General features: G+C 43.3%; 2 protein-coding genes across 2 annotated transcripts in view; both read right to left on the bottom strand.

Moving 5' to 3' along the window:
• Nucleotides 1-241: 241 nt before the first annotated feature.
• TXNDC12 (thioredoxin domain containing 12) overlaps nucleotides 242-13805 on the bottom strand; it is a 29627-nt gene continuing 16063 nt past the window's right edge. The window contains exons 3-7 of the mRNA XM_072772142.1: nucleotides 7543-7595; nucleotides 6480-6553; nucleotides 4574-4643; nucleotides 3584-3667; nucleotides 242-1096 (exon numbers count right to left, since the gene is read on the bottom strand). Coding sequence (XP_072628243.1) covers nucleotides 1017-1096; nucleotides 3584-3667; nucleotides 4574-4643; nucleotides 6480-6553; nucleotides 7543-7595 — 361 coding nt within the window. The 3' untranslated portion in view covers nucleotides 242-1016. The remainder of the gene's footprint in view (nucleotides 1097-3583; nucleotides 3668-4573; nucleotides 4644-6479; nucleotides 6554-7542; nucleotides 7596-13805) is intronic.
• Nucleotides 11974-13804, bottom strand: KTI12 (KTI12 chromatin associated homolog). Its single transcript, XM_072772124.1, has one exon. It carries the CDS (start codon nucleotides 13756-13758, stop codon nucleotides 12739-12741), a length of 1020 nt encoding a protein of 339 aa, XP_072628225.1. The 5' UTR covers nucleotides 13759-13804; the 3' UTR covers nucleotides 11974-12738.

Here is a 13805-nt window from a genome sequence, read left to right as displayed (position 1 = left end):
AAGAGGTTGTCACAATAAACAGTCTGGGAAACAGAAAAACCCTGCCTTGTACGGAAACAGTGACAGAGGGGACAGAGGGAATTCAGCTACTTAAATAGCAGAAGAGATGAGCTCTGATGCCCATTTGGATGTGGGAGGAGGAGTGGGAAGAGTCCTAGATTGGGCCATCACGGTTAGTCTTCCTGAAGTGATCTCCATCCCTTCCTCCACTCTCCAATAACAAAAAGGCCATCACAACACATTTCCTTTCAAAGTTTTATTAAAATTTAATGGAACAATTAATATTTTTAATTTTTTTTGTTAACCTCAGTACAAAAATACAGTTGATGACTTGACAAAAATGGCTCCACCTAGGGCTTGAAGGTTTCTGTTTCCGGAACAGTAACGGGGCAGAGCATGCTTCCAGCTGGGACTGAGTCCGAGCACACAGCCATTCCTGCACACACATGCGTGCAAACAGGGAAGCCCAAGCAGTAGAAGAGGATGGAAGTTGCCAGGATTCAGGAAGAAGCCCAAGATTATTCCCAGGAGAAAAGGAGAAGAAACAGGCTGGTCTCTGGCGGGCATAGAATTACTGATTTATATTTGAGTTTGTTGTTTTAAATGAGAAACTACTTCTGCAATTTTAATACTGTAGAAAAGATGCTACCGGTCTCCTTTCACCATCAAGGTGAATAAAGCGGGAGGAAACGGAAAAAGATTCAAATATTGACGTATGAGGAGTAAATCTCCAAATGGCTCAAGTTTTGTGTCAAAAGCTGTCATTCTTTACATTCCATGACGAACAGACATCTAGGAGGGGGCAGAAGGAAGTGTGCCGTGCTGTGCTGGATCCACAGACGTGGAGACCAGCTCCTGTCAGCAGAAGTCTTCCACAGTGACAGCGCTCCTTCCCACGTAGACAGGAGCAAGGCTTCCTGGTCGGTTGAATTGTCCTGAGCAATTCCTCAATATTCCCTTCCCTGCTGCTTTCCTTCCAGAACACTAACTTTGATGAAAGAAGGGACATATTCATGTTACAACTCATCTTCAAGATGTTTTTCTCTGAAGGCATCCCCCGTCAGCCTCTCCTGAGCTTCCTTCATCCCCTGAACAACTGTGGAATAAAGGTTGGGGGGAAAGAGTATGAAGCAGGTTTTTAATGTCTAACATTTGACAACTAATGTAGATTTTTACTATAGGAGAAATATGACAGGATCTGGACTCAAGGGGGGGAAAGTATGAAGCAAGTTTTTAATGTCTAACATTTGACAACTAATGTAGATTTTTACTATAGGAGAAATATGACAGGATCTGGACTCAAGGGGGGGAAAGTATGAAGCAGGTTTTTAATGTCTAACATTTGACAACTAATGTAGATTTTTACTATAGGAGAAATATGACAGGATCTGGACTCAAGGGGGGGGAAAGAGTATGAAGCAGGTTTTTAATGTCTAACATTTGACAACTAATGTAGATTTTTACTATAGGAGAAATATGACAGGATCTGGACTCAAGGGGGGGGAAAGAGTATGAAGCAGGTTTTTAATGTCTAACATTTGACAACTAATGTAGATTTTTACTATAGGAGAAATATGACAGGATCTGGACTCAAGGGGGGGGAAAGAGTATGAAGCAGGTTTTTAATGTCTAACATTTGACAACTAATGTAGATTTTTACTATAGGAGAAATATGACAGGATCTGGACTCAAGGGGGGGAAGAGTATGAAACAGGTTTTTAATGTCTAACATTTGACAACTAATGTAGATTTTTACTATAGGAGAAATATGACAGGATCTGGACTCAAGGTCTAGTTCTGGATTTTAGTCCTGGAAAGTCATTTATCTCTTTGTATTGGTTTCCTCATCTATAAAATGAGGTAACGCTACTTACTTCACACAGGATCACAAAAAGGCTTTATAAATTATGAAACGCTACAAAAATACTACTAGTTACTATGGTTTCTCCTCCAGGATTAGGGCTGAATCCCCGTCACAGGCTACAGATGTTCACTTGTCATTAAGGGAATAGAAAACCCTCCCACCACCCCCCGTCATATTATTTGAATGACTGCTGTGTTTGTTTCATTTTCTGTGGAAGTTACAGATGAGTGTGTGCGTGTGCTCGGAGGGGGTATGGCCTCCAATGAGGGAGGGAGTCATTGCTAGCATCAACTATACAGAAAAGCAACCAAGTTCTCAGTCAAAAAAGAAAAGAGCTGAAACTTGTCTCAGGACATCTCCCCTGTTGATTCAGCTTCAAGGGGGGCAGCTGTTTGGGTACAGGCTCTCCAGACAGTGACAGGCCAGGGGCTGGGTTGAGCCGCATTCTATAAATCTCAGAAAGGAAGCCTACAGCCGCGTTAAGAGCCAGGTAGTACAGTTTGTTATTTCTCTTTTGCTTTGTCTAAGCCTTTTGTAAAGCCAGGCTTGACGTTCCAGTTTCATGTCAGCTGAGCCATGGGGGATTCAGGCAAGGGTCTTGGGTCCACATTTGGACTACTGTGTTGAAAGATGATAGCAGTGTGGAGATAGCAATGGTAAGGTGGATGAAATACTAAAGGGAAGGTGAACTCAAGGGTCAAGAGTTGGCGACCTAAAATCTAGCCGCCTTTCCCATGTGGGAAGGTTCTTTCTAATATACCAGCCTCTGATGATCTGCAGTTAGGTAAGGAAGAAGACATGCTCCTTACCCATGGCAAGGAGATAACCTCTCCAGATCTCTTTCCTCTCCCTGTTCTGAGAAATAAGAGTTCCAAGTACTCAGAACATAAAGCGATCAACAACCCGACAGCATGGCAATGCGAGACATGTGGCAACTTAGCCAACAACCCTCTCCTATACATGATAGGAGGAACTTTGGAAGGAAAACAGGGACGGTACTTAGCAGGGATTCCAATCCTGGCCTCTAGAATGGTTGTGTTAAAAAAAAAAAAATAGAATGGTTGTGTTCAAGGATTAGAGAACAAGAAGGCATGACATGATTTCAACTTCCCTTCACCTATTTGTGCTGATGCTGTTCTCTCTGCCTGGAACGTGCTTTTTGCATTTATCTGCTGGCTAGGGCTCATTCCTCAGGATTCAGTCCAGGCACTGTGTCCTCCCGCAAGCCTGTGGACTCTCCATGTAGGGCCACCCCCCACCCTATGCCCCACCCTCATATCTGTCCATAGAGACAAATTCTTAGCCTTCTTAGGTCCAGTTAAAGCTTACTATCATGATACCTTTTAGACTTGATCAACTCCTTTGCATTCTTTAGGAAGAGTAGTGTTAGCACAGTAGGAAAAAAACTTAAGTTCTGGACAGAAATTCCAGCTCTGCAACTTAATTTTGAGACCACAGGCAAGTGACTATCTCCATGAGCCTCAGTTCTTCAGTTTCCTGTGATTCAGTTAGCGCCATACTGCACTGTAAGCAGCGAGGGAAGGGGCTCAGTCTCATCTTTCTCCTCTGTTCCACAAAGATTCTAGCCAAAAGCTGTTCTTGCTAGGGATGCTCAGCTCACGCGTGGAATCCAGCCTCCTCCCACAGACACTGCATGGGGTTCATCCTAGTTAAATTTAGCAGCAAGTCTCCCTCCTCTCTCTCTCTACGTAGCCATACCTTGCTCAGCACTGACATAGAAATACTTGTAGCTGGGGTTTCCATTCTCATTGATGATTTCAGGATGCACCTTGCCACTGGGATCTATTGTGGACAAAACGGCACAATGATTATAGTAATTAGAGAGGTATTTCAAATGCTATATAGTACATTAGGCCTGCTAGGAAATGAGACCTCCCCACTTCGCAGCCCATTAGCTCACCACTCTACCCCTGTGTTTTATGCTATAATCACAGTGAATTCCTTGCAGCTCCCTGAACTCAAGTCTCCCGTGCCTTCGCATATGCTGTTCTCTCTTCCTGGCACGTTCCCTTTCTTCTTGATAATGGTAGGATGCTATATTTCTATTTGTCTCCCCACACACACACAGAATCCAGCAGGATGCTGAGGAAACATTAGATGGTCATTAAATTTAACATCTTTTGGGGATCCCTGGGTGACTTAGCGGTTTAGCGCCCGCCTTCGGCCCAGGGCGTGATCCTGGAGTCCCGGGACTGAGTCCCACATTGGGCTCCCGGCATGAGCCTGCTTCTCCCTCTGCCTGTGTTTCTGCCTCTCTCTCATGAATAAATAAATTAAAAATCTTAAAAAAAAATTAACATCTTTTATAAATTGTTTGTGGAAAGATATCTGTCTGGTTATAGTACTCCACCCCTTGGATGCGCTATGAGGTCAAGGGTAGGAACTGTGGCTTATCTCTGTCCCTGTAGAGCCGCCTAGTGTAGAGCCCAGTGCTTGACATACAGCTAATACACAGATGAATAATGGATGATTCCAGTACTCTGTCACTGATCACAAAGACAGTTAATGGAAAAAATTTTCCTTCAGGTTTGAAGTTCTGGCATTCAGAACTCCCTGACTTTCCAGAAACTGGTTGTTTTTGTTTTTAGCCATCCTTGCATAGTTTCACTATATGGAATCAGTGCCTTCTTCACTCCTCTATCTCTCCTTCCACATCACAGATCCCCAGATTAAGATCTTTTACCTTACCCAAAAAAAGGATTCGTGGAATGTAACCCCCATCAGGGCTGAAATCTTCATCCTTTGGCTCCTCTTCATCCTATTTAAGTGTAAACCTTAAGTCAGGTCATGTCCTCTCTCTCTTCAAAACCTTTAGGTGGTGGGGTACCTGGATGGGGCAGTCAGTTGAACCTACAACTCTTGGTTTTGGATCAGGTTGTGATCTCAGGGTTAGGAGATCAAGCCCTGGGTCAGGCTCCACGCTCAGTGCAGAGTCTGCTTAAGACTCTATCTCCCTCTGCCCCTCCACCTTGCTCTTTCTCAGATAAATAAAACTTTAAACAAAAACCTTTTAGTGGCTTCCCCTCTCTCTCAGGATAAAACCCCAAGTCCCTGCAGTAGCCTAAGAGGCCCTATGTAATCCGCTACCTGGGCACCTCTCTAACTTTATGTCCTACCTCTTGTTCAGTCTTTTTCAACCACACTAACTTGCTTGCTGTTTTGTCATTAAACAAGCCAGGCATGCACCTCACTTAGGCCTTTGTACTTGCTCTTTCCCCTGCCAGGACATACTTCCTCTATTATCCATGTAGCTCACTCCCTTTTTGGTTTCAAATCTTTGTTCAAATGTCACCTTCTTTTCTAACCATCTACTTAAAATTGCAAAGTATCCCTTCCACCCTTCACTTTTAGCCACCATCTGACATATTTTAACTAGTCTATCTCCCCATATTCAATTTCCCATATGTAATTTCAGTGAGTACAGGGAATTTTGTCTGTTTTTCCATTGCTGATTCCCAATATCGACATCACTGACTTGCACACAGTATTTCTTGAATCAATGAAGTAATGAGACAAACATTTTAGCTATAATTATGGAGTTACAGTCCTCCCAGGAGATATGACCACATAATTAGCTTTCCTTTAAAATCTCTGAATTTGCAGTATGCTCACTGAAGGCATTTCTGTTTCCTCTGAGTGGTGATTCTAACTTAGAAAGTGATGCATATGAACTTAGTTCATATGCATAAGAAATAAATAGTAATTTTGTCATTCTTGGTGTGGATCCCAAATATTTAGGAGTTAAATGGGATTTCTTCAAACTGTAATATAATTTTGCCTTGAGTGAGGTGTGTCAGCATTCAGGCTATCCACTAGTTACATAAGCAATCCCTTAGCTGCCTCAACATTCCCCATTAACATGCTCAAAAGACTTCCAGTCCTATGTGTAAGTAAATATTATCTTTATAGAAACTCAGGGCTAGAAGTTGCATCATAGAGCATCTAAACATCCCTCATTTGAAGAGTACAGCCTAAAAGGAAGCATAGCTAGGTCATAGTACCTATTCTTATCACTTGGCTCTACGATCTTGACTAAATCAACTCATTCCTTCGGTCCCAAGATGCTCTTTCTGTAAAATGGCTATTACCAGTGGCCGAAAAATCCCTTCTAAAATCTGATATTCTGACTTGAGACTACAAGACCTGTAATCTATGTCAAGTACATAAAGGATAGTTCATGAAACAGAAAGGTTTTACATACAAGCCCAGCACAGAGAAGGGGCTCAGCTGCATCACATTTTGCAGGGTTCTGTGTCCTGCATGTGTTACTACTATACTTTCAGTTTAGCCACACAAAGATGTAAAACATAAAAAAAAAAAAAAAAAAAAAGATGTAAAACATGTCATAATCATAGACTAAGATTGAAGGGACCTTAAAATTTAGTTATCTTATCCAATTTCTCTCTTCTTCCTCCAACAAATGGAGGCTGGATGGCTTTCTACACTGACACAAGATTTAGTATTAGAGTTCAAGAGGAAAACGCTCTCATAACGAAGCCAGATCCGCTGAATATGATTTTACACCACTAATGATGATAATTTTAAAACAGCAAAGACTTAAAATCATAGCAAGGAGAAACTCTCAAAGTCTTACCTCAAGATTCACCATAACAAAATTATGGGAAAGTTCTGAAATTTCTGTAGATTCTGCAAATTTGGGCTTTAAAGCTAGAGGGAAAAAGATTTTGGAATAGAAGAAAACATCATTGTCATATTCAAACCCTAATTTGCTGAGTTGATTCAAATAACTGGACCTTTTTTTTTTATTTTTAAAAAAACCCTAAGAACCAGAAATCAGGACACCTGAACTCTGGTCATGCTTCTGCCACTTACAAACATAGGTATGTGACCTGGAGCGACTGACTTCATTTCTCTGAAGCTTTTATCATAAATATAGAATAATGGCATATGAGTTTCTATTTGCTTTTTATAGCCACATTTCAATAACTTCTATTGAAGTAATAGACAATAGAATAACATTACCACATATACATATAATTACACTATTTACATTAATTTTATGCTCCTTTTCTAACTAGGATTTTGTTAAGTATAGCATACCAAATAAAGGAAAAAAAAAAAAAAAAAGCCTGGAAAGCAGTAAGGTGGCACAGCAGAAAGAACACAGACCACAAATAAACGTGGGTTGTAATTTTGTTCCCACTTCCTCCAGGAAGACTTCCCTAATCACTTCTTATGTCTCTATTTCAGTTTCCTATATCTATTCTCCATTGACTACTGTAGCTCTAATCCCATACTCTCCCTCATCATATCTCAATTGCTTTACCCTCCAACCCCTTGCAAAGATAACTGCAAACTTCTTGAGGGAAAGGAATCTATGTCATATATTTCTTTGGTATTCCTTAAAGCAATCAGCAGTGCTAGGACAAAATCTGTGCTAGTATTTTTAAAGTGTTACTATTTAAGAACACATTTGAGAGCAGCCTGGGTGGGCCAGCGGTTTAGTGCCACTTTCAGCCCAGGGTGTGATCCTAGAATCCCGGGATCGAGTCCCACGTCGGGCTCCCTGCATGGGCCTGCTTCTCCCTCTGCCTGTGTCTCTGCCTGCCCCCCCTCTCTCTGTGTCTCTCATGAATAAATAAATAAAATTAAAAAAAAAAAAAGAACACATTTGAAGTTTGATTATTTGCACTTACCTTTGCAAGCTCCACACCAGGACTTATGGATAATCACCATCAGAGGTAAGCCACTTAAAAAGATAACAAAAAAATTACAATCTAGTAATTCCATTTCTTTATGTCTATCCTAATGACCACCTTATAAAGACAAGGTTAATGTACAAAGACGTTTATTAGTATGATTTAGATTAAAAAAAATTTTCGGCAACCTAAATATTCAATATAGATTATTGTAATAAAACTATTGGTAAGTTCTGACATTCCTGTAAATTCTGCAAATTTGGGCCTAAAGCTAGGGAGACTGTAGAAGAGAACATCAAATTACAGTATTTCTAGATATGGTTATGTAATCATTGAAAATGTTAGTAAAATTTTTCAGTTATATCAAATTAAAAACTAGAATGGGGTGCCTGGCTGACTCAGTCAGTATAGCATGTGACTCCTGATACAGTCATGAGTTCAAGCCCATGTTGGGCATAGAGCTTACTTAAAACAAAACAAAACAAAACAACAAAAAAAACAAAAACAAAAAAAACAGGGATGCCTGGGTAGCTCAGCAGTGTAGCACCTGCCTTTGGCCTAGGGCGTGTTCCTGGAGTCCTGGGATTGAGTCCAGGTCCCGCAGCAGGCTCCCTGCTTCCTCTGCCTATGTTTCTGCCCTCCCCCCACCCCTCTTTCTCTCTCTCTTTCCCCCTGTGTCTCTCACAAATAAATAAAAATCTTAAATAAATGAAATAAATAAATAAATAAATAAATAAATAAATAAATAAAATAAACCAAACCAGAATATAAAATTATCATCTGTAGTCTGGATTAAAATTACAACTATATACAGAGGAAAAGAGCCTAAAAGGAAACGACAGAAATGTACCAAAATATAATAGCAGTTTTTCCTAGATAATGGGATTGTGGATTTTACACTTTTTCTGTATTTTCTATAATTAAATGTAATTTTTACAATCAAAAGATTTATAAATCTTTTTCTTTTTTAAATGATAAACAAGACAATCCACCTGAACCAGCCTTGGCCAGATGAAGCTCTTATGTTGTCAAGGCTCAATGCCAACTTGTAGGAGAGCGCTATGTAAGCAGCCAGGGGCTTTCTTCATCATCCAACCCCTGCATCACCAGACCACCATACACTGTAGAATACAATCGATGCATTTACTGCCTTGAACTCTATTACTTACCTGTCTCCCTGAAAGACTTTTTTTTTTTTAAGATTTTTTATTTATTTGAGAGAGAGTGTGAGAGAGAGCACAAGTTGGGGAAGATGTAGAGAGAGAAGGGAGAGAGACAGAGAGAGGGAGAGAAAAAGGGAGAGATGGGGGGGGGGGGAGTAGGGCAGCCCGGGTGGCTCAGCGGTTTAGGGCCGCCTTCAGCCCAGGGCCTGATCCTGGAGACCCCGGATTGAGTCCCATGTCAGGCTCCCTGCATGGAGCCTGCTTGTGTCTCTGCCTCTCTCTCTCTGAGTCGCTCATGAATGAATGAATGAATGAATGAATGAATAATTAATAAAATCTTTAAAAAAAAAAGGAAAGAAAAAGGTGGGGGTGGGTGGGAGAGAACCAGACTCCCCGCTGAGCAGGGAGCCCAAAGCAGGGCTTGATCCCAGGACCCAGAGATCACAACTTGAGCCCTAAGCAGATGCTTAACCAACTGAGACACCCAGGCACCCCTCTTTTTTTGTTTTTAAAGATCTATTTATTTATTTAGGGAGAGCACAAACATGTGGCGGGAAGGAGCGGGTACAGGAGCAGGGAGAATCTTAAGCAGGCTCCACACTGAGGCTGATCTCAATGGGGCTTGAGCTCACGACCCTGAGATGAAACCTAGAGTCGGAAACTTAACTGACTGAGCCACCCAGGAGCTCCCAGACTTGGGGTTTCCTAAGGTTAAGAACTTAGCTCTTTCCACATGCCTTACATCTGGCACATAGAATATTACTGATAACAAACACTTATGTAGCATTTACTATGTAGCAGGCACTATTCCAAATATACATAATTAATTTAGAAACTGTCAAATGAATTATTCAGCTACTTCATTAGAGACCTACTACCTACTTCATTAGAGACCTACTACAAATCTGGGATGGATCTGTGCCTCTAATACTTGTAAAAGCTTATAAACCAAACAGGGCAAACTTATGTGAGAAGTGGGATCTAAGTAATCACAGTAATAATAGCCAAAATCTAACCATTTTATACATTGCGCTATGTACTTTACATGCATTATATCATTTAAATCCTCACTACAGGGCAGCCCAGGTGGCTCAGTGGTTTAATGCTGCCTTCAGCCTGGGGCCTGATCCTGGAGCCCCAGGATTGAGTCCCATGTTGGGCTCCCTGCATGGAGCCTGCTTCTCCCTCTGCCTGTTGTCTCTGCCTCTCTCTCTGTGTCTCTCATGAATAAATAAAATCTTAAAAAAATAATAATAATTCCTCACTACAGGGGCGCCTGGTGGCTCAGTCAGTTAAGCATCAGACTTTGTTTCAGGTCACGACCTCACAGTCCTGGGGTCAAGCCCTGGGACTACTGGCTCCTTGCTCAGCAGAGGGTCTGTTTCTCCTTCTCCCTCTGCCCCTTCCCCTGCTTGTGTTCTCTCTCAAATAAATAAACAAATCTTTTAAAATAAATAAATCCTCACAACAATCCTAAGGTATATACTATTACTGTTCTCAAATAGAAATGAGAAAATTGAGACTAAGACTCCTAAGAGATTAAATATATGGCCCCAAAAAACCTAGGTTCTGCCACTTACTAATTCATGAAGTCTGACACCAAAACCAATGCTCTTTCTGTTACTGTCTACTTCATTTTAGGATGGCAATCCACAATCAATAATTAACTAACTTTAAATCAGAGAAGAGGTTGGAAAAGGCCTTACAAGCTGCCTAGGCCAAGCCTCCATTTCATTCCGGAATTATAATGTATCATCTAATACGTTATATATAATTATAATATATCCAATATATTTCATATAACAAAGGGTGGTCCAGACTGCCTGAAGAAACACATGACCAACCAAGGCAGCCCATCCTTTTAATAGCTCCATGCACTTACAGAGCAGTTTAGAATGCCTTGCTCCCTCCTCTCTCCTAAGCAAACTTCTATTTATCCTTCTAGAGCAGACATCAGCAAACTAGGGTCTGTAGACCTGATTCAACACACTACCTGCTTCTGTAGAGCTGTCAGATACAAATTCCTTTTCATTTTTAAATGGTTGAAAAACAAATTAAAAAATAGTACCTTGTGGTATGTTAAGAATAAACATACTTTACCTTTCGGTGTAGTATTAAAATATACTGTTGCATACTTACTGTATATGGCTGCTCTTGTGCTACAATGTGCTACAGTTAATAAGCTGCAACAGAGACCTTATGGCCTACAAAACCTATGGCCTTCACCCTCTGTGAAGCTTTCCCAAAACGACCTTCTCTCAAACAGCTAATTAGTCCTTTCCTCCTCTGGGTTTCCAAAGCATTCTGTCTTCATCCTGCAACCACCAGCCCTTTTCATCCCATAATCATGTCTACATGTGTGTATTTTTCACCAAACTATTAGTTCTCATGGGCAAAGACTACCTCTAATTTATCTTTGAAAATCACAAGTGCTTGCTGGGGATTTACCCCAAAGATACAGATGCAATGAAATACCAGGACACCTGCACCACAATGTTTATAGCAACAATGTCCACAACAGCCAAACTGTGGAAGGAGCTTCGGTGTCCATTGAAAGATGAATGGATAAAGAAGATGTGGTGTATGTATACAATGGAATATTACCTCAGCCATTTGAAACGACAAATACCCACCATTTGCTTCGCAGGGATGGACCTGGAGGATATTATGCGGAGTGAAATAAGTCAATCAGAGAAAGACAAACATTATATGGTCTTATTCATTTGGGGAATATAAAAAATAGTGAAAGGGAATAAAGGAGAAAGGAGAGAAAATGTTTGGGAAATAACAGTGAGGGAGACAGAACACGAGAGACTCCTAATTCTGGGAAATGAACAAGGGGTGGTGTAAAGGGAGGTGGGCGGGGGTTGGGGTGACTGGGTGACGGGCACTGAGGGGGGCATTTGATGGGATGAGCACTGGGTATTATGCTATATGTTGGCAAATTGAACTCCAATAAAAAGAAATTAAAAAAAAAAGAAAATCACAAGTACTGGTAAGGTAGGTACCCACCATTTAAGGAAATCAATGAAAGAATTAAAGAAGCTTACGGTGATACTTGCCTTGAAATACAGAATGAAGCACAACAGTTATAGAAGTGTTAATTGCCCTAAGCTAGAGCAAAATATATAGTCTCTCACTAAGCACTGCCAAAGCACTACTTTGGTCAAAGGCATAATAGTGACGTAACATTCAGATACACATATATTAAGTAAGTTACATGAATAACATTAAGTTATATTAAGTGAAAAAGATTCCAGCCAACTTTCTTCTCCTAAAAGATTTTATTAGATGAAATAGTAGTTGTCTTTCACTTCCACCAAAACCAAAGCTTCCCAAGCACAGAAACCCGTGGATATATCTGTGACCTTTGGCTCCGGGACAGATTAGCAAAAAGTAGGCAGAGTACTCAAAAAATTATGATATGAAAGAAAGGCCAGTACAGATGCAGACCTGAGCCATCTTCAGGTTTTGTTCATAACTGTTTTAAGACAACCCACCCATCCAGTCTGTGCTCCCACAGTTCAGATGGGGAAAATCCATGTCTGATATGTCAAGTAGAACCCAATCTAAACAAACTCTGTCCACCTGACTGTCCCCTGGAGAAATTTGCCAAGATCCTCCGAGCCAGTTCTCTCTTTTCTTTAGTTTCAATCTATGCTGTAAACACAAGGCCTAGCACAGAGGAAAGTGTGAGTAAATCAATCACAGCAGCTCTGCCACCACACATCAACATGCCCTGCAGACACTGAAATTAGTCGATCAAGGGATCCCTGGGTGGCACAGCGGTTTGGCGCCTGCCTTTGGCCCAGAGCGCGATCCTGGAGACCCGGGATCGAATCCCACGTCGGGCTCCCGGTGCATGGAGCCTGCTTCTCCCTCTATGTCTCTGCCTCTCTCTCTCTCTGTGAGTATCATAAATAAATTTAAAAAAATTTTTTTTTAAAATAAAGAAATTAGTCGATCAAGAAACTTAGGGTAGTGGAGGTTAGACGAGGAGCCACGCCCCCCCCCCCCCCCCCCCCCGCCCCTAGTGCAGGCTCTGGCTCAGATACTGCAGAAACATGTTGGCCAGCTGAGGCAGGTTCTCATTGTTGGGATGCATCTTGGTATAGGAAATAAACTGGCGGCGGAGGCGACTCAGTTCTGCCATGGTCAAAGGCCGGGTAAACCGCAGGTGCTCCGTGGTGCCAGGAAGCTTAAGCAGGTCTCCAGGGACCGCGCTCTTCTGCGCTTCCATCAGTCCCGCCAACACCTGGCTCGTGACCTGATCCAACTGGTGCAAAAAGCTGCCGGAGGCAAGGGGCTGGGACTGTGTAGACTGATGAGGCGGAGGGGCCTGGTTCTCAAACAAGGCAGCCCGAATCTCGGCCAGGGGCAACGGCGCCTCTAAGCCTACCAAGGTGAACAGCGGTCGGTCCCAGCGGTTCCGAGAGTCTGGAGCCTCAAAGCGCACCCTCAGGGCTTCCATAAGCTCGGGGGGGTAAGACGCACTGGACCCGAGGTTTGCAGATTCTTCGAATTCTGGAGTCCCAAGAGCCGGGAGAGCGGGCGCCGCGGTCTCCTGCTCCGCTTCCTGAGGCTTGGCGGCCCAGGGCTCCCTGCGGACCGCGGCGCCCGCCGCCAGGGGTCTCCCTCCGTCCTCAGCGCGCGGCCTCTGACCCGCACCGCCATTCCGGCCAGGGTCCGCCGCCGCCCGAGGCCCCGCGCTCACACTGCCCGGCCGCACGCAATACACCAAGCAGAGTGGGGTGCGCGCCGCCCGCGCGAGGCAGTAGAGCTCGTAGCGGAAGCCCTTGATGTAGTTAAGCGAGTCCAGGATGACCACGTCGCGGCGGCTCAGGCGCCGCTCCACCGCGGCTCGCAGGGCGCCGCGCAACGCCTTCTCCCGGGCGGAGTCGCCGTACACGGTCGCGTCCTCCGCGCCCAGCACCGCCGCGTCGTCCACCACGCACACCGCGCGGCCCTCGGCCGCCAGCGCCCCGCGCAGCTCCTCGGCGCGCCGGCTCCTGCCGCTGTACGGCAGCCCGCACAACACCACGAGCGGCATCCCGGCGGGGAGCGGCCGTTCGCGGCCGCCGAGCGTCACTTCCGGGC

Source organism: Canis lupus, chromosome 13, assembly GCF_048164855.1.
Source record: "Canis lupus baileyi chromosome 13, mCanLup2.hap1, whole genome shotgun sequence".
In the NCBI taxonomy this organism is placed as follows: Eukaryota; Metazoa; Chordata; class Mammalia; order Carnivora; family Canidae; genus Canis; species Canis lupus.
This window is presented reverse-complemented; position numbering and strand designations above follow the sequence as displayed.

Excerpts from the sequence above, each read along its gene's own strand:
- KTI12 (XM_072772124.1), bottom strand. The coding sequence starts at position 13,758 with ATGCCGCTCGTGGTGTTGTGCGGGCTGCCGTACAGCGGCAGGAGCCGG.